At 37.2% G+C, this 21339-nt stretch overlaps 1 protein-coding gene across 3 annotated transcripts in view; it reads right to left on the bottom strand.

Moving 5' to 3' along the window:
- The window catches only part of NALCN (sodium leak channel, non-selective), a 224441-nt gene that overhangs the window by 30986 nt on the left and 172116 nt on the right, over positions 1–21339 (bottom strand). For all 3 annotated transcript variants that reach the window (XM_064712115.1, XM_064712124.1, XM_064712131.1), the window contains 5 exons: positions 12221–12294; positions 2930–3031; positions 2438–2507; positions 1172–1263; positions 888–1010 (listed from right to left, as the gene is read on the bottom strand). In XM_064712115.1, the coding sequence (XP_064568185.1) occupies positions 888–1010; positions 1172–1263; positions 2438–2507; positions 2930–3031; positions 12221–12294 (461 nt within the window). The remainder of the gene's footprint in view (positions 1–887; positions 1011–1171; positions 1264–2437; positions 2508–2929; positions 3032–12220; positions 12295–21339) is intronic.

The raw sequence follows: 21339 nt of genomic DNA, 5'->3' as shown, positions 1-21339 counted from the left end.
TAATTTTCAATTGCTTCATGGACCAGTGCATCACAATCAAGTTAGCAGTTGCATAGAAAAGTGGGGATGTAACTCAAGGACACGTCTCTACAAAGGTGGCAGAAACTTAAATATAGGTATGGCTGAAACTGAGTATCTAACCATCCTGTCATGCTAACTAGAAGTAATTTGCTGAAGGGCACAGAGAAAATCAATGGTAAAGCAGCTGCTGAAACCAGTCCTTCTAATTGCCAAGCTCATGGCCTTGAGCTATCTTCTGTCTTACATTGCTCAATGCAAGGTGACATGCATTAACCTTTAAAATCCTGGTGCCAGCAAGAGACAGAGGTTTAAAAAAAGAGTTGTGAGATGATTTTATAGAAAACTGTTTGTACACACTCACATATACCTACAGCTTATTTGCTGAGCCTTCCCAGTTTTCATTCGGTTTCAGCTTTTCTCCTTTTATCTCCCATAGCTGAACACCTCCCCAGCCCATTCTGAGTCCCTTTTTATGAGCTACAGAGCATTTGGGGGAGCAAAGGTGCAATTCATTCCTCTTCACCTTTTTCTGTTCTATGAATAACTGTTGGTGAATAAAAACTTCTTGCCTTATGATGAGGAATAGCAAGCTGATTCCCAAATGTCTACAAGTGGGAAACATTAGCCTTTCCTCTCAGCTCCTGCTGCAGTTTCCCACAGTCTTTATCTCAGCATCACGGACTGCTCAAACACAGCATTTTGTTGCTTCCTTTCCTCCAGCAGCAAGACTACACCACAGACACTAGCCGCCAGCTTGTGTGGTGACCACACTGTATGCAGTTTTCCTTGGAAAAGGGAAGTTAAAGCTTGCCTGAGAAATGGAGGTAAGCAGCCATGGAACCAAGGTTGCCATGAAATGAACTTACGCATTAAAGCGAGCCCGTACCACCACTCGGCAGAAGTTCCTGAATCTGTGCTCACGGCCAACTATGAACAGAGGTTTATCGAAATATGGGTGATTCTCTCGCAGTTCCTCCTCCTGGACTTTCCTTTTGAAAAAACATAAATTATTAAGTGTTACACATTATCCCTGGCAAAAATATCCCTTACACTTGGTTCTTTTTTTCATGTTGACTCTTAATACTTTTAACTTCATACAGAGAATAGTTAATACAGAAAATGTGCACTCAGACTTCTGATTTTTAAATACCTTTTCATTTCAGCTTGTTCCTTTTTTTCTTGGATCATCTTTATCTCACTGTCTTCTCTCTGTGCATTTCTGTATCTCACTGTGTTGGAGTGCTAGAAGCAAAACGATTCCTTTTAATCGAGGTCTAAGGGTTGTTATTTTTTAATGTTTCAGATGAAAGCAAGATATGGTATTTTGCATAGAAATATTCAAATGAAAGATCTTTATTTCCGAATGTACCGCACATCAACTCAGTCAAGCATATTGCACAGTATTTTCTATCTACAGCATAAGGCTCCTTATTTTCATCAAGGTTAATTTCAGTTCTAATTTCATGCTTGAGGCTCCATCCAATCTAACTTTTAACTTTAAAAACAGAGGTCCTCTAAGACCAGCCAACCTCTCTGAACTGGAATGAATGCAATCAAAGTTACTAAGGGCTAAGACTGGGAAAGAACAGGCATGCAGATCATACAGGTAGGACTACTGAGTGCAGGGATGAGGGAGAGGAAGGGAGGGAGGGAGAGGGAGGGAGGGAGAGAAGATCTGTCTGAGCTCATTCAGTGGAGGGAACAATCAGCATTACTATCCTGAGTTATGCAAGGCTTTGAAGCACTCCTGGTGGGGTAATGCTGCTGGCTATCCTACGAGCAAAGCCACATCTGCTGTAGTTACCTTTAAAGACTGAGATAGTTTGGAAATGGAGTGACTAATAAGAGTATCTTGAAATTTCATTGCCACAGAGATCCACAAAATATCATACGAATGTGCAGAAATGAAAATGCACTAAACTGCATGAAATTACACCACAGTGAAATCCATGATTACTCTTCTCCCTTTCAGTCTGTCCCTTTGTCTGACAGTTCTGCTGCCTGGAAAATATTGCTAAACTTCCATCAGAAATTTTCAACTGCTGTTTTCCCAGCCTGAGTGATTTGTATAATGCCAGAGTAACGCTTTTTAAAGTATCCTGGGCAGCAATTGTTGTGTTCCTAATGCAGTGTCTACAGATTCGGTGAATCTATCTCAGCAAGTGTTCCAAAACCATAAGTCTATCAGTGAAATAACTATGTCAATTATTTTGAGGATAATTCTAATGCAGTTACAGCATTTGTCCTATGACTTCCTTTCAAGATTTGAAAAGACAAATTGCAAGCAAGTTCATAAATAGAATTAGTCTTACACAAGCATTTATTTGATAGCTTATATTCTAATTTCTTATTTATTAATTCTTATTTAAAATAATTTAGTTCTCAAACTAAAACCAGCATTTCTATGAGGACTTACATCTTGAGTCAATGTTTCAAGAGATTTTCCTCTGCTGATTCGCTGGCTGTTCGAACCATGTCTCAATGACCTGAAACAATCATAATCAATTTAACAATACATCTCAAGATGAAATTTTGACCTTTATAAGATGACCATTATAAAGCACTTCTCTTCAGCCACCCAATATCTCAAATTCTTATCATTTTTTTTCTTGCTAACATCAGAAGCTTATATGTTCTTCAATTGTTTTCAATCTGGTCTAACATAAGCCAATTACTGTCCTTCTGATCTTTAAATTGATAGCTTTGTAGTTGGCAAAGGAAATGACATTTGAAATAAAAAGGCATTTTTTCCATTTATACAGTACAATGAATTTCATCATGGTTATAATAAAGAATGTAGAATTCAATTCTTTGTACAAGTAAGTAGTTTTGGCTTTTCACGTGTTAGGGATTGCTCAAATTTAATTCCCTTTGCCATGTTAAACCCATCCTTTTTGTCCATTTTTACCTGCGTTCTTGTCGTATATGATGCTGGACACTAAGTATTGACCTTTCCTTTGCTGGCTGCCCCTCAAATGATCCACTCAGCATGCGTTGTCTGGTGCAGGCCCTATGAAGAAATATAAAGATGATGACACAGAGTTTTCAGTATAAATGATGACTTCAGAGGTAGCACATTCAGAGAAATCAGCTTGGCTTTGTGGGGAGCAAGTACTTCAAGAACAATAGAGAATAACAGTACAATAACAGTCCAATAAGAGCAATGGACAGCCCATGAAAATATTTCCCAAGCAATGGACCCCCACTCTGCAACACAACCAGTCATCTGGTAAACCTTCTCCAAGCCTTAGCAAGGACCATCTATGACTTTTTTCCAGTTTTTTGTAAAATATTTGGTTCCTCAAGACTTCACGAAGAGTGAAAGGCATCAAGCAATGCACTAACCATCAGTTAAACCAGTTTCTCAGCAATAAAGAAAGGAATAGAAAAGTACAACACCAATTTTAGTCCCCTTTAGGGCTATACATACACATTTAGGACCTAGAACATAACTTGGAGTGTTCAAAATAACTGGAACCATATCCAGTATGAAATGAAAAGCTGCATATTGCTGATATTCTGTAATATGAAATGTCTGCTCTCTGGGAATGCAGTAAACTTGCAGCATTTTGTTGTGTGGGTTTTCTCACTTGTTTGCTTATGGTTAATTGTGGCAAACACATTTTACACATTTTGGCAGAAATTAGTATTTCTTGGCCAGTAAGTGTGCCACAGCTAAACCGAGCATGAATATCTTTATCTTGATGGCTACAGTGAAATTGATTTGCTTATGAAAAAGAGAGGTTTCCACTAAAAGAGCTCAGACAGATCCCTCTAATGGCTGAGAAATAGCATTTCAACATTTGAAATATGTTTTAACTTCCCAGAATGGCTCAATTTAAAGTTTACAGTATACACTCCTTATTGCTCCTTTTGCGTTATGAGATCATTTAGAGAAACACAAGACCCAGCTGGTAATATTCCATACTTTTATTGAACTGAATCCTCATTTTTTTTCTGAAAAGATGAAAAATGATACACCCTTTGTGTAACCACTCTATCTGCCAGTCTGTAAGGCTTAGATAAATGCATTGACAGCATGGGATGGTCATGAGGCTTGATGGCAAAAGGTGTTCATGGCATGTTCTTTCCCCACCGTGGCTTTGTTTTTCACCCTTCTCCACTTTTTCTCCTTCTTTTGGATCTAAACACATAAATGATACAAGAAGAAATCCCAAGAGGTATCTGTAACAAAAATGAGAGGCTTAGAATGCTTGTCAGTGTCACCACTGCCAATCAGATTTGCATGCTAGAAAAATACATTGTGCAACACTTGTTATAGAAAGCATCAGGTTACACTACACTGAACTAAAGCATTATGACATATAAGAAAATTACTGCATGTCTTATAAAACATATGTCATCTTAGACAAATCTTGAACATTTTAATACCAAAGGATTTAAAGCATTACATTGTGGAGGAGGATGCCACATAACACTGTCAGAAAACAACCGAGATACTTGAATACCTTTGCAATTTTTGACCGAATAAAAGGGAAAAAAAAAATTATTTCCTAAAAATACATCCTATCTCATTCCATTAAAATGACAATCCAATTTTTCCCAGCAGAGACAATGAAAATTCTGGGGTCTGAGTTCTGTTCTCTTGGTGTGACAAAGAGGCTAACTTATCTCTTTTTTCCCCTGTAGATATAAATTATGCTCTGCTTCTAATAGCTAAAAATTATTTTCTTGACATAAAAACATAACTTGTACATCAACTTTTCATGCTCTTATATGTAGCAAATTGAATTCCAAGTTACATAAACACTTAGTATTCATAACAAAAGATAGCTTTAAATGCTCTAGGAATAAATTCTTTACCTGACTAATGAACAAGACGGCTTATTTAATTGTTAATAATACTGTGAAATAGACATAGCCATATACTATGGACACACTATGGCAGAACAGGCATGTATAAAAGCTAACACCTGCAGAAAGACTTAGTATTGTTTATGATCTCTAAGTTAGGTTCCTAAATCTGTACTTAGCTTTTACATCCATTGCCTCATTTTCAATACTCCTGGAAGCCCTGCAGCTCTTGTGAAGTCAACAGAGAAATAATGAAATACCAGTTGTTTAGCACAGAGATCAGAAATTTTTATCAAGTAATTGCAAAGAAACATTTATGTATTTCCAGAGAAGACCTGCTGAAAAGTCCTTGTCTACTTTTGATAGCCTCTCTCCTGGCATTTTCCCCTTACGGGAATTACTGCCTTGGGAATTAATCTTCCTTGCATGAACTCTTGGTAAGAGCCATGCTTAGTTATCAGTTTGACTCAGAATCTGGATATTTTTCAGCTGCTTAGACATCGAGAGTTGTAGATCTTTGGGGACTTTTGGAAAATATGGCAGGTGCCATGAATTTTTCAGAATTGAATAGTTGCCAGTTTTAAAGTCTGCAGTAGGGTCGGTGTTCTCACTGTAGACACGTACAGGTACGCGCTTCCTCTCAGCGCCTGCCTGTGAGCCACGTGCCCAGGCTTTGAGACAACTCATAGCCCAAGGAGATGTAGGGCCCAATCAAGTTGGCTGCACAGAGGTGGCCAGAATCCTCTGCCATGCCTTGGAGTATTTTGTTTTGCTTCCAGTTGCTGCTCCAGCAGGGTACAATACCCCTAAAAACCGGTGTATCACCTGACATCTTCCAGAGGATGTTTTGGTCATCCTCTGGCATCTCACACATTGTTGTATGTCCATATGTGAACAACTTCATTGAATGCTTGGTGAATTAATTTAGTTAATGATGTTTGGAAGGTATTAAAGTAACCATAAAGTGGGCATCTAACGACAAAGCAGCCAGGTAAAGATCTCACTGGGCTCCATTACCTTTATTGACTAGACCTCTGTCAAGTAGATAGTAGAGTTCATCCCTTAGCTCACAGGCAGACTTGGAGCTGAATGCCCCACCAGGCACAATCAGCATGCCACTATGTTAAAAATTCAGTCCTATGTGGTTTGAAAATCGGAGTTTTAAAAAACACTTTTCTTGCCTTGATACATTTTTATGTAACTGTAGATGGTCAGAATCTTTTGACCTTCAAACAACAGAGGCAAAATTACCCTTTTTAGCTAAAATTGCCCTTTTCATCTTCTTATACCACCTCTCTGGAATATTAGATTAGGTTTATTTTCATTTGTGGAGGAATAAAGAAGGTATGAAAAGAGACAAGAAATATCTCAGCGTCTGGACTTTGTACTCACCTTGCAGAATTCTGAACACAGTTCAGCAGCTGCAAACCGCATGCTCCAAATTTGCCTTGAAAAGTGCAACTGTAATAAAATATCCCGAAGAGAAAATGCAATTTCTTAGGTAACCAGAAAGCCAGGTGAAGATCACACAGAACAAGACAATACTGGGATACCATGTAGTTTGTACCACCTAGTTTGTATTACGTGCAACCAATTAGAAGGTCCACATTTTTGAAGTCCTTCAAACTATTTCATGCTTTGGAATTCCTGAAAAATAAGTTGTGAATAGAGAGTTCAAGTAACATTCTTTGACCAAATGTAAAATGTTAGAGATTTTGATTGATAATTCAAAATACTATACCTTTCATGAATATTCTGAGGTCTCTTGAAGAGGATAAGCCTGTGGCTCACGCTTGGATTTTTTAGTTAGGCATCCGTTTCACAACAAGTGTTCACTCATCTTGCATTCCAGTATAACACTGCTTTGGGGGTTTTTTTCTGTATTTTATCGTGTGAGTATTTATGCAGTAATTGTAGCAACTGCATATATTACTATGTACTTTTGTTGTTCTCCCTGAAACATGCTCACACTGAAGCCTTCATAATGTGCAGTGCTTAAATGCAGTTTTCAGCATCGTTCAGCATTGGTTTTACTCTCTAGGACTCTCTATCCTTACTAAATCTTTCTATGCTCTCATTATAATTCCACAGAACTTGGAATATATGGTTAAATGTGAAAGCCTAAGATTTATGGGAAATCCACCTGACAGGCATGGTTTCTTCCTTTAATTTATAAATTTAATTTAATAAGGCACTTTTTGAACAGCAAGCACAATACACATTTTTACCACATCTACTCTACTGCTCTTTGTGGGAAAAAATATACTATTTTTAAAAGAAATCTGAATCTGGCTGGTGAAATAAAATGGATTATTAATGCAACTTTGATAAGCCAATATTTTTTTCTTTTCCTTGTTTTTTCTTATTTCCTTCCTTATGTCTCAAAAGCAAAAAAATCAAATAGTCATTATTTTCTTTAGTGACTACTCGTTGAGGCAGTTGAGTAAGAGGCTTCCTTTCCTTTAGCAATTTTTATTGTGATTATCACTCTTGTCTTGCTGTTTCAGCTTCTCTTCTCACAGATGTTTATATAAAAACAATTTTTATTGGACTATAGGAGAATCAATAAAAGCAATGCAAAAGAAGAAATCTCAAGTGGCTATCCAGTCTCCCATCTCTCTCAAAACGGGATCAATTCCATACCTGCAGTACTGGAGACTCCATAGCCCGAAAACTCGGCTTCACAACTGTGCTTTGCAGTGATCCATAATATGGTGATCATTTGGCACAAACCCCATGAAACAGAGTAATTTCTTTTCAACGGATATGTGCATTCCAGTATTTCTTTTTGTTTGTCTTTGCATCAGGCTGGTGAAATCCAGTGATGTTTTACACTTGTAGAGATTTAGGAAGACTAAGTCTGGATGTTGCATGGGGTGACAAAAATCAACGGAACTTACCTGGAACATTTGTTCTCAGAAATGCATGGGGTCAAACCCTCAAAGTTATGAAGAAAGAAATCATACTCTTAAGAGAGAAAACATGAAATATATGCCAAGAAATTTGTTGTGAGTCAGAACAACTAATACAAGTCAGTTGTGTAACAAAGGCAAATTTCTAATAAAGGATACCAAAGGTATATCTTCTACGCTCACAGAATCATAGAATCATTTAGGTTGGAAAAGATCTTTGCTCATATCTGCATTAGGGTTCAGGGAGATTTTATTTAGAGACAAAATTTATAGCTTTCCTAGAAATCACTCTGTTTTGCAGAAATACTTGTATGAACAAAGTCTAAATTATCTTCTAGCATATTCACAAACTAGAATAGGACCCTTAATTCAAGTTATTCCTTCTCCCCTTTCTTCCTTCCCCATGTGCTCCTCCACCCCCTCCCCCCAGCACTCTCAGTTAAAATAAAGATAAATGCACTTATTTCAGTTAGTTTATGAAATGGAATGTTCTAGTTAAGCATGAATTATTACTCCCTCAGGACCAGAAAACACATCTGACAATTCTTGTCTAGAACAGTGAAAATCCTATCACACACCCCTAGCAACAGTTTACGGTTTGACAAGAGCATCAGTGGTAATGAAAAGCAAATAAAAAGCTGCCCATTTGAAAAAAAAACCCAAAAACTATTTCCCAAACTGTCACAATATATATTTTATATATGTTGTAGAGTCTCCTTCCTTGGAGATATTTAAAAGGTGTCTAGATGTGGTTCTGGACAATTTGTTCTGGATGGTCCTGCTTGAGCAGGAAGTTTGGACCAGACAACCTCCAGAGGTCCCTTCCAATCTCAACCATTCTCTGATTCTGTGAAGCATGGTTTAATGCACACCAAAATCAGGTTTTGCACTATTGACACTTTGATTATGTTTTAGACTATGTGAGATTACTTTTAATTTGCTCATTTTCCCCACCATTCTGTGCCGTTTACAACTTCTCCTCAGCACTGGAGAGAACAAACTGATTTATACAAAACATTTTGACTGGACCTGCTCTACTCTCTCTACTTCAGAAAGCCAGTGGGAGACTAATAAAGGACTAGACCCCATTCTTAGATAACAATTGAGCAAGGAATGAGTGTCAGGAGAACCACAGGCACAAAACTTGCTTTTAAGAGAAAAAGCAAAGTTTGCAGCAACACAGAGTGAGAGAAAAGTGTGAAGCACTGAAGATATGCAGGAGAAAGTAAATTTGCTAGAAGTGGTTATTGCTGCTGAGGGAAATGCACTGGAATTCTCAGAAAGAAATGGAGCTGTTTGCAATTCAGAGAAACTATTAAAATGGATCTTGTTTCAAAAAAGTTGTTCTAAAGGTCCCTAACTTGTACTTTATTTCATTTTTCAAGGTTGAGGTCTCCACCTCAGAAAGGATTTATGTGAAGAGGTAAGTCCTTCGTGCTCTGCCGCTGGTAATGGCGACACAAAGCACTGATCAGAGTCAAAGTACCAGGACAGTAGTTACTACATCCTTGACTTGGCTCCCATGCCTAATTGCACAAAGACCTCAAGGAGGCAAGGTGAAGGTGCTTCTAAACAAGGATGCTCAGAAATGAGACAACTCCCTGGGGTTGCAGCAAGAAAGCTGCAGGAAAACAGATACCAGCTTTACTGTATATGAGCAGGTGAGACATCTAGGACTGAGTCCATGAACCATCTCTCTTGGTATGCAAGGGCTATTGATATCCTTCCTCATCTTGGGGAAGATGTCTAGCTGCAATTCAGCATATTAGAGGGAATAAAGTTTGGATAGAGAAGGATGAACAAGAGAGACATGAAGGTACCTGTGTGTAATGCATGGTCCTTCCATACAGCTGGTTATATTGAAATATTCACAATTTGATTAAAAACAATTTAGAAAGCTTTAAAAAGTGTGGGAAGGTCAGAGGTGGACTTAGGCTGGAACAGACTTAAAATTACCTTTCAGCACAGCAATTTTATCAAGCTGAAGTTGCCAATGGGCAGCTTTACTATATAGAAGTATTGCTTTGGAAAAATTTTTCTTAATTCAGGTAGACAAAAATGAAGATTATGCTGGAAGCAATTTTTTCAGAAGGGACATTCTGAGTTATCTCTTACTGTTCTTGGCATAAATGCCATTTCTTCTTTTGTCAGATACTCTGAATAGCTAAGAGTCATCTAATTTTATGAAGGAGTTTACAGCATTTACGACTAAAGCAAAAATAAAAACTAGAATCTCTCATGTGTTGAGAGTTTGAATTTTTCTGTTATTTAAACTGAATCTTAAGTCTCAGCTGTAAATCTTATCACTTCTCTTCCTGTTTCCAAAATTCCTTTGCATTAACAGTGCTGTCACCGTCATTAACATGGAAACACTGGCAGTGCTCAGGACCAGTCAGCCCATCACTGGCAATCTCTGTCAGCTTGCACACCAGACATGCCACAAACACAATCTTCATATGCTAGAACAGATACATTGCAAATGTCATTAGATCAGAGCTTATTTAACAATTCGCGGTCAATAGCAAGGAATAATTAACAGTATTTGTTCTTTTTCTCAGGAGAGAGAAGACTCTGTAAGACTCTTTTAAGTGATTTACAAGCATCCCAAGAAAGCATTAGAGGACACATGATCCACATTTTTCTTATTTGATGGAAGTTCTCTCCTTTTCTTTGTGTTCCTCAAAGTTTATTGCTGATGATCCAAGAGATAGATTGGAAAACTCAGTAAAGGTAGATTAAATTATTAGAGTAAATAGATAATTAAAAATAAAATAGTAAATTAGTAAATAAAAACTTTATTCTTCTGCCTCTGAAACTTCAGAGGAATTTAGACGAATTGATAAGAAGTCTTTTTACATACAAAGAAGCCATGATCTGAAGGACCAAGTGGAATTCAACAGGATTGAAACTGGCTGGACTGCTTTCTGGTTCTGTCCTTGTATCCCTGAGAACTTAGTGAAGTCCAAACAATGGTTTGCTCAGATTTTCCTCCCACTATTTCAGGTTTTTCCTGAAAAGGAGGAAGTTCTGGGCAGATGGGAAAATTTTGAATTTCAATTTCCAGAATTTAAATTTTTCTCCTATTGAAGAAAGAATGGAGCTTCTACGATATCAGGGATTAAGGAAAAAAAAAGAATATGTAAAAGTAGGGATATTTTCCTTTGTCTGTGTTTTTCCTCTGCAGTATAGTGTATGAAACACACCAAACAAACTGACATTTGTGGAACCCTGGAAGTGTCAATAACGTTTCACAGTTCTCATATAATACAGAATTTCATTACAAATGTTTTACTGAAATACTGTCAGGATGCCTTTTAGAAGGCAGGATGTATTTTTAGAAGTATTTTGCTTAACCTGTCTGTAACAGTAATTTCTGTAAAATCAAGGTCGCAAGTGAAAGAAATGCTTACAAATAGTACACTAAATTTTGTTAAGATTGAATACTTACCATATTGCATTTACATTTATCAATAATATTTTTACAATGAGTGTTCATTTGAATTAGTAATTGATTATGTCGTCATTAGATGGGTTTAAAGTCAGAAAAGGTTTCATGTAAATTTCTACAATTCTCCCTGTGCTGTATTCTTATAGAGCATTAAAAAGGACTGGAGCTGCAAAACTTCTCAAATGGTATTCAAAAAACTTCATAATTCAGAAATCACACAAAACCTCTAGTTCACTGCTCCTCATAAAACATTGCCTTACTTAATCTGTACTTTTTAGATCAATATTCCTGTTCATACTGTGTATTTACCTGGGACCTCTCACTGACAAAATGCAAACATAAATATAAAAATTGTGACCTATAAATTGTTTCCATTATTAATGCACCTTATGTTGAGAACAGTCATTCTAATGTAAAACCAACAGTGGCATGAAACAATGCAGCACTGAGTTACCTAAATGATAACTTCAGAAATGGGTTTTGGAGACTTAGGCTTGCATTATTCACTTACGGTGCTGAGCAGTTACTTGATACGGAAGACCAAAAGGAGTGATCATTATTAAAGCATTCAGGAAACCTTTCTACAGAAGTCATGGTTCTGAAATCTTCTTCACTGTCCATTTGGTACTTGGAATATGACTAGCTGTAGTCTATGTTTTTTACTGCACAATCCCTGTAAACATTTATGTGCAGATATTTGCAAGAACTGGAGTAGAATTCTAAAATAACACCCCTTAGGAACAGACATGGTTAATTTAGAAGGAAGAAGTGAAAAGAGCTGAAACATGATCTTACTGCATGATGCAACTGCAATATATATTGAAGAAGTACAAACCCTCTCTTTTTGCTGTTCAAGTATATAAAATAACCAAAGAAAAATGTATCTTTGCTGAAGAAAGCAACAGATGTACTACAAAGGGATACATTATTATGAATATTATACCTGCAGTAACATTAGTAATAAACAGGGTTGTGCAAAATCAGATGACAGTCAAAACAATATCAAATCACATCTGACTCTTACCTTAGAATTTTATTGATTGCTGTCTCTTTTTCCAGAAGGTTTCTTGCTCTGATACTGAAAACAGATTTACGGAGCTATAAAATTAAGAAAAAAGACAGCTTACTTTTTAATTGTCTTAAAGTATAACTTGTGCATGTGACAGAGCAATTAAATATTATGATGCTGAGTGCATAAAAAGGATGGTGGAAAACAATCAAAATACTTATGTACATCTTTTAGCCTTCCAACCCCAATCATTAGGTAGTTCTGTGTAGAAAGAAGTAGACAGTTTTGTTGGCTAGCACAAATTTGCTTTATTACACATTTCTTCTCCAATTGGCCAAATCACACTGTTTTGCTACTCCTTTTCCACTTCGGATTTTGACCAGGCTGGATCATACTCTGGAGATGCCATGATTGTACAAAAGAACCAGCAAGCAAAGCTCAGATATATCATTTCAATGCCTTATTTTTTTCTCACAGATGCAAAGAAAAAATGTGCTAAGCAAAATATGCTTGTGCTCGCCTCTGGTCGTGAACAGTTTCAGGAATCTTCTTGTTAACAGGAGTTCCTGAATGTGAAATGAAAGGACTGAGATACATGAAAACAACAAGCAAGTGATTAACAAACATGGCAAATCAAGGAGCAAACCACAGCTGAAAAAATTAGCTCAGGAATTGCACCTGTGATGAACAGAAAGCCTCTGGCACATTGTAAGACTTAAATCTGTCAACTGTTTAGAGATCATAATCTCAAGGGAAATATTTGAGAGAGATTTGGAAACTGTTAGCAATCTGTGTCCTGGTTTTGATCAATCTGAAACAGAATCTTTAAGCACATTTCTTTACATGTTCTTTAAATTTTCTAAAACTAGCTCAAATCCAGAGTCATTCGACAAATAATTTTGCCAGAACTTCTCTGAAGACTTATATTGACTCTGAGTCACAGTAAGACCTTACTTTGTAGATAAACAGAAGACTAGAAAATGCCTTAAAAACTTGTTAATTATACAGTCTGTACTTAATAAAATGGATTTTGCTTTTTAAACCAAAACTGTTACAGCAAGCTACAATCTCTTTCCTACCCCTTGCTCATACAAGTGTGGCCCCTTTAACCTTTCTCATGTCCTAGCTCTCTTCTGTACAGCCTGCAGAAGTAATAACACAGATGATTTGAAAACACCCCATTTTGAGAATCTCTGGGTTCCTTAAACAACCGGCAACTTGAAAATGGAAATGAGGTATGCAACACTTCAGAATGTAGTTTGGAAAATAATGTATTGGAATTTCATTTAAGATTACAGAAAAGAGTAATAAACTTGTTGAATATTTCAATATAAACAAGAAAAAATTCCATTGCCTGGATATGGTAAACATAAAAATAGACTGAAAATCCTAGTATGAGATATACCTGTTGAGGAATACATCTATTGCAGGCAGCTGAGTGTGCAGCTGCAGTGCAAGCTGCAGGTTAAGCTCTGGGGGTGCAGGAGCCTGAGCCCAAGGCAAGAGGCCATGAACTGATGACCCTCTGCCTAACAAAGGCCACAAGGACCTGTGGTATTTAAAGATATGGCAGCAGCTGATGACCCCAGACTTTTGCTTGCTTAGACTGTGAGGGTATAAATGTCCTGGGTGCCTTTGCTTGGGGGTCTCTTTGCTTGGGGGCCTAAGCACAGCCAATGGACAGCAGCTTAGGTGAAGTTTTGAAGGTTTTCTTACAATCCTGTCTGTGTCTGGACTGTGATGGAATTTAGATAGGATTCAGGTATCCATTCTTTAATCTAGGAATACATAGGCATATACAAGATCCTAGAGTTTGGTGCCTAGAGGTCTCAGTGGTCGAAAATGGAATTCACAAAACAACCAAGGCACTTTCAAGGATTATGACTTTTGAAAACAATGGTCCTCCTTTCTCTTTCTGAAGGAATCAGGAGCCATTCCTTCAGCAGAACACTGGTGAATTTATATTGAGTTAAAAATATCCAGAAGAAGCAATAGAAGAAAATACTTTTAGATAAGCACAATTGATCTATTTCTCATATTCAAAAGAGACAGTAGTCAGTCAAATTGCAACGCACATATGTCAATATATATGCTGAAGAAAATAAAACATTACTACAGATTTTTAAAATATACATCCTTATTTCTATATTAGATAAATGAACTAAAATACTTCCCATTTAATTTTCCAAATTTGCATAGAACACCAGGCAAATGCAGTGGGACTGTACAAACAGAAAATGGGGGTGATGATCAGTATTTTGTTTAATAATGTCTAGATACCTCATGCTGGTATACAATGAGGCTGCCAATTAAAACTTGTGATACCTGCCGAGTTCTGGAATGTTGCAGAGGAAATTATAAACAGTGTTAACATACAAAAGACATTACTCAATCAGACAATGGGAAATTAAACAAGTACAGTACACTCTACTGAGGTTATTTTAGGGTGTATCTGTCTAGCCTGCTGGGTTTTTTTATTACAGATTGTGCTGCACTGTGAGGACACCCTCAGCGTATCTTTATTAGCCTTTATTTATCTATTTATTTATTTATTTACTTCTCTCTACCACTTCATGCAGAAACCACAGTGCCATATAGCTTTCGGCTAAAGAATATTATTTTTTAGCATATGACACTGTCTTGAAATCACCTAACAGCATCTGATCACTCTAAAACACATCTTCAGCAACACACTTAAAATAACTCTTGCACATTACTTTAAACTGCAAGGATCTGCTGTGGCAGGTCAGCAAATTCCCAATTGTATTTCCTGAATGCAAAGGTTTTAGATGGATATAATGTGCTGCTGTTAAATCATGATAAAGCTTGTGTCTTTGTTCTCAAATTTCTTTGAGCTTATTTACACAGACATGACCACAGAATTACGAAATCTGCAGGTAGTGCTTCTCTTTCACAAGTGTTGACACTCTTTGCTGCTGTTGGCAGGACAGACTTCAGGCAGACAAAATAATTCAGTTCAGTGACAGTGAACTTGGTCTAAACGCTACATCCCATGAAATCTCATTTGTTGTCAAGAACAAAGCCACTGTTGTAAAATAAGCAAAATCACAGAACATTGTTGCTCTGCAAGTGCCACCCGCTGCTTTGAAAAGGTACTGCAGACAATCTCAATAACAATGTTTATTTAGTAGCGTCTTTCAAAAATCCAGGTTTTCTACCCTGGAATAAGAAAATCCTTGGCATAAGATCAAAAGCAAAGCACCACAAGAAAATACCTTGTGAAGTGTCAGGAAATGACTGTGGACCAGTTCTACATACTACAGGTACTGGCACAGCACTGCTGATTTCAGGGGATGTATGCCAATTTACACCAGCTAAGATACAACTGAATGGTTTTATGTTTTGAGAAATGCTATATATTTTGGTTTACTAAGGCTTGATGTGTTTCTCGAGAAACATGTTTGTAGTGCCCAAACCTCAGCAAATGCTACATAAAGCAATTATTTTCAACTTGAATTGGATAAACACTTGTATTCTATCAAGAGGTAAAATCTCTGGTGATGTAGTGTATGATTTTTGTATCAGACTGCTTCAAAGCCGGCAGAAGTAACAAGTGTTGGTAGCTGTTCAGGAATACAAAGTCATAAAGACAAGGTCATAAATAAATAATGAAATAAGAATATCTGAAATGTTTGCTTGATAGTAGAATAAAACCCAGTGTATGCAGTGCATTTTCATAAGGTAATTTCTTAAGTTTTATATGAAAATAAGGAGTTTTGGCCTACTGCTGTTAATAATACTCTTACAGGCAACTACATGACCATATGGGAATAGTCTGCTGTGCCATGCTAGAAATTCCAAGGAAGGAATAAAAAAAAAAAATCACCCAAAGCTTCTGTTTTAGTTTGGAATTTGTTGTATGCCAATATAGACTTTCAGAATGAACAGATTATTAGGTACTATATTGTTATTTAAACATTGTTGTTTAAAGCTTCTGGGGAAAATACAAAAAGTCAGTACAATAAGCAGTGTATCAGAATAATTTTCATGAAAGAGCAAGGAAATATTTAGGGAGAATTTGTTCAAAACTTGAGCATTCCATAAAACATAGGATATTCCTGGCCCACAGGAATTTGGCCTGTGTAGCCTCTCAAATGCAAATATTTGTTCAACAACATTCTACCATATCTTTGGTTTGAAAAGATGGACTCTTCCAAAATGAGTGCTACAAAAGTCATATGAAGAGTGGCAGAAGACCAGACTGCAAGTTTTTGGTAGATACCTAACAAAATGTTCACAAAATTTTAAGCAAGTTAAGCAACTACAGGTAGCAGGGAATTTCTTAAGCTCTCTTGAAACCTTTGCATAAAGGCCGAAATTACAAAGGAGAGAGATCACTAATCCATTTCCCTCTCTCAAAGTAGAGCTAAGTATTTTCATTTGGACTTTGAAAATCTGGCCCTTTGTGAGGTTGTCCAATGTAAGAAACAGGCTTGCTACACAGTCAAGAAAGTGATCTAGCATTAGATAAGTGCCCCAAGAACTCAAAGGCTGTCCCTTTGGATCAGATGTCTAGAATGACAAGTGGGTATAATCTCCTTAACTCCTGGGAGTCATTGACCCAAAACAGCCTTTATTCATTCTGTAGCCCATGATTGCTGCCTCTCTCTTAAGGAAGGTAAAGTTCTAATTAGGTGGCTACTGGTCTGGAAAATCTACACATCTTTTTGTAACCAAGAACTTTTTTTAGTTAGGTCTGAAAATGTGGACAACGCGAATATTAGCACTCATAACATCTCCAAAAACCTAAAGGGGAGATAGTCCATCTCAGACACATAGAGGAGCAGCTCCAGGGAAGGAGAAGGATCCCTCTCTTTTATGCCTTACAGTAACATGGTTGGGTTTTTTCCCCTTTGGTATACCCGAGTTTTAAACTTTCATAGGTTTAATGGGTAGATTTTTCATAAAAATATAGAATGGTTTGGGTTGGAAGGGACCTTGAAAGACCATCTAGTCCAATTGCCCTGCAATGTGCAGGAACATCTTCAACTAGATCAGGTTGCTTAGAGCCCCATCCAATGAAAACGTGAATATTTTCAGGAATGGGGAACGCAACATCTTGCTGGGCAACTTGTTTCACTGTTTTAATCATATTGTAAATCTCCCATACCTTCTTGGTGATTTCTCACGGGCAACTCCTTGCAGCACTGACTCCTTCTTCACAGTACAGAAAACAAACTCCAGCTCTCTTCTCAACCAGCTAACCCACTCTTTTGTAGCACTCATCTTCTTGTTGGACACAGGTGTGGCGTATTAAGGGCAGGCCTGTTCCTAATCTTTGGTGATTAGTACAGCTGCAACTCCTCAGGTGTGACACTGCCTTCTGCACTATCTTTATTTTCTTACATTCTATCCCTCCACATTTTACCACTGTCACCATAAAAAAAACTTCCTTATTTAGTTTAAAACCATTACCCCTTGTCCTATTGCTACAGACCCTTGTAAAAAAAGTCCTTCCTCATACTATAAGCCCCCTTCAACTACTGAAAGGCTGCTATAAGGTTTCCCCAGAAGCTGTTTTCTCCAGGCCGAAATACCTTCTTTCAGCTTGTTCTCATGGGAGAGGCAATTCATCCCCCTGATCATACTGGCAAGTGCAGCCTGGGACAAGTTTGCTTGCTTTTGTTTTCTATCTACTCAGTGCAGGAGTCAGGGAGACCCTGTGAAAAGCTCATGAAGAGCACAAAGTAGATTACTCATGGCAGCCAACAGCAGGTGGAACTAAGAACTCCAGGCCAACATTTGGCTGGGTGCACAGTGCTGGAGGAGAAGTCTCCTCTCCACACTCTGAGCTGGGGATCTTGAAACTCTAGGGAAGAAGGGATTGTCAGGCTGGGCTGGACTTGGAATGGAAGATATGGACAGGGAGTTTCAAGGGAGAGGTAAGGAAAACTATTGCTTCTGGTTGTACAATACAAGCACATGCACTTGCCTTCAGTAAAAAGAAGTGATCATTACTATTGCTAATCAGTTCTTGTGAATGAGTCCTGTGAGTGGATGGAGGACACTGAAGGGCCTGGAGACGGTGATCTGGATTCTTTGGTAGAAGCAGGAAAAAGTAATGCAGAAGGTTCAAACAGAAGGGCTTTCCTGTAACTCAGTCCCTCATTGTCTCTTTCCTCCACACCAAACTAATGTGTGCTTTTGTTAAAGTACAATTGCACTAAAACTTTTTCATGTATTTTGTTTGATTAAAGAAAAAAGAGAAGTATGATCTTATAATTGTATTTTAATATATCTCCACAGCCTTTGTATCAAACACTTGAAATATTTTAGTGTAGAACTGATGAAGTAGAAAGCAAATGCCAGAAGGAAGTCCTGAATTATGGCTCTTTTTGAAATGGCAAAGTATCCAGTCCCTGGCCTCTTTTCTCTCAAAATGCAATTGAAAACTGGAATTCTTTCAGGCAGACTTTTGAACATACTATGCAGAGGCAAGAGTGATAAAGCAATTTAAAATCATCAGAAGTCAGAGACAGAGCACAACAGAAAAGTCTTGCTACTATTGCAGTTGTGTCTTCTCCACTCTGAAGGCAAACATGGCTAGAGAGGTAAAACATTACCAGCTCAAATGTGTACTTAAAAAAATCCCTAATGAGAAAGAAATCTATAAATTGGTTATTTAGACACAAGGACATTTTTATATATCCATGTTATATGAAAACAACAAAATCTTTAAAAAGCAAAAGAAACACAGAGGTCAGCTGATTTTCAGTAAACCTAAAATACATCACTGTATTTATGTATATTAACTTCATTAGAAAGAACTGATGAGAATAGACATGGCACAAAAATCATCTTTGAAAATCATGACTGTAATGAGCAAGAAAATGTCGTACCCATAAGCCATCGTCATTCCAGCAGGTACATTGTTTTAATGACTTCTCTGAATGCCATAACAAGATAGATTGTGGCATTATCCTATGAATGACATAAATAGGTAAGACTTGAAGCACTTGACTGTGCTTAATTAACAAGTGGTATATAGAAACTGAAATTGTAGGACAGAATTAAATTCAGACAAATTAAGAAAATGAAGAAAAGTTTGAACGATTTTTGTTGATTTGCACAAAATTCTGCAATAATTGCTTCAGAAAAATGTAGTATTTAGTAGTATTTAAAAAGAAATAATCTTTTTGATTTGGAATACATGTTCAATTACACTTTATTACTTTCTGCTCTATTCACAATTAATGTAATTAACTTATTCTTTCAAATTACTTACAGAAAATAATAATAAGTAACACAACACTATTGTATCTTTTTCAATTCTGCTTTGTACAACTGAATGCCCAAAATAAAGTTCAGAGAAGCTGATTAACTTGGGACATAAGTTTATTACAGTAAGAAACAGAAATTCTGAACATTGTAATTTACGAATAAATATTCTATCCTTAGTTTTAAGGAAAAAAGTACGAATAAAATATATGAGCACTTGATGGTTTTCTGGAAGGTATCTTGGGACATCCTGTCTTTTATACTAAAATCGATGCCTTAGAAAACCTGAAAAGCTATTTCAACTTTTGCAATTACAAATACTTTCTGCAAAGAAAAATCCTTTTGGAATACTCTCAGAAGATTGTTTTTTTTTTTTTCCTCGAGAAACAGAATAGTTAAAGAAACTGAGCACAAGTCAGAAAAAAAAACCCCAAACCAGAACATATATCCAGATTAAACAGAAACATCAAGATTAGATGGCATGTCTCAGCAGTTCAAAAAAGCAGTATCTATGATATTAACAAAATATGTTAAACACAGATTCCAGCACGAGGTCTGCCGTTGAATGTCTTCCATGGTAATGGCTCTGACTACCTCTGAGATCAGCTCTCACTTCCTGACCACAACCTCCCTTCACAAAGGTAAATTCTGCTGTAAGCAGGAAAACAGTGGGAGAGCCACATGGTGTGGGAGACCAAGCTTTCCCAGGAGCTAGACCTTAGTGCTGCACCTGGCTCCCACCAAAGGAATGGCTACTAGCTGCATTCCATATAGGGGCAGCACTAAAACCAGAACTCATACATGTGGAAAGAATCAGCAAAGAAACAGGAGGATAGAAGGGAGAGAAAATAGAAAATACATTTGCTACTATCCAATTAATCTTATAAGTGGAGAAATAAGGGATCTGACTTGATTATTAATCCCTTCAATTAAGTGGGAAATGCTCCAAGACTGAACTATAAAATACATGGATATATTAAATGCTCTCGTACTTTCTTTTGCAATTCATTCCTGCTTTGTCACTTTGTTGTGGACATGCACATGGGTTATCTGCACTATCTGTACATTTTGAACCATAAGCATTTTCAAAGTTTATTTCATGAGTCTGTCAGTTTTGAACTTTAATCTAACAGCCATGTGCTGCGCTCTTTGGCCAAAGATTATTAACCAGTTCAGAAGTGTACTTCTCACAATAATTTTCTGCAAGGTTTGTTAAAACTTGAATGTCTCTTAGGAAAGCATTTGAAGGGTTTCTGTGCCCCTCTGATTCCAATCTTGAAGTTAAGAAGGCAAAGCCAATGCTCTACAGCCAACTCAGATGTATTCCACTGGACACCTGATTTGTTGTAAATCTCATGTTAATTTAATTCTTTGTCCCTCTGAAACCTGCTGCAACTATACTTCAGGCTATGTGAAAGCCACTGAGATGTCCTTCTTTTCTGCCAACTTCCTATCTTCTCATCCACCCACTCACACTAAAATTATGTTTCCATACTTCATCCAGTGCTTCTGGCCAAGAATTTACTGAAATATTGGTTATCTAAGGAAATTCCCAGCACACTGTGAATAATTTTCATACAAGTGTAGAAGTATAAAAGAGCACTTTCCTCTCTGTCCCTAATACTCCCCTTTTCCCTCACCTACAATGTACATTTAATACCCTAAATCCCTCTTTTAATCTTGTACTTTTTGCAAGAATTCTTCCTTCTTTTACCAGAAAATACCTTCACAGTGCTTTCTACTACCACAGGGGGAATGCTGATGAATCTGAACAATCCTGGTTTCTCTAATTTGACCATGGGTTCTTCAACTCATGGCCTGCAGATGACATCAGGACAGACTAGATCAGCACACAGTAGGGTAGGTGTGTGGCAAGATCACTGAGTTTAAGTAAA

This window comes from Zonotrichia leucophrys, chromosome 1 (assembly GCF_028769735.1).
Source record: "Zonotrichia leucophrys gambelii isolate GWCS_2022_RI chromosome 1, RI_Zleu_2.0, whole genome shotgun sequence".
NCBI lineage: Eukaryota > Metazoa > Chordata > Aves > Passeriformes > Passerellidae > Zonotrichia > Zonotrichia leucophrys.
This window is presented reverse-complemented; position numbering and strand designations above follow the sequence as displayed.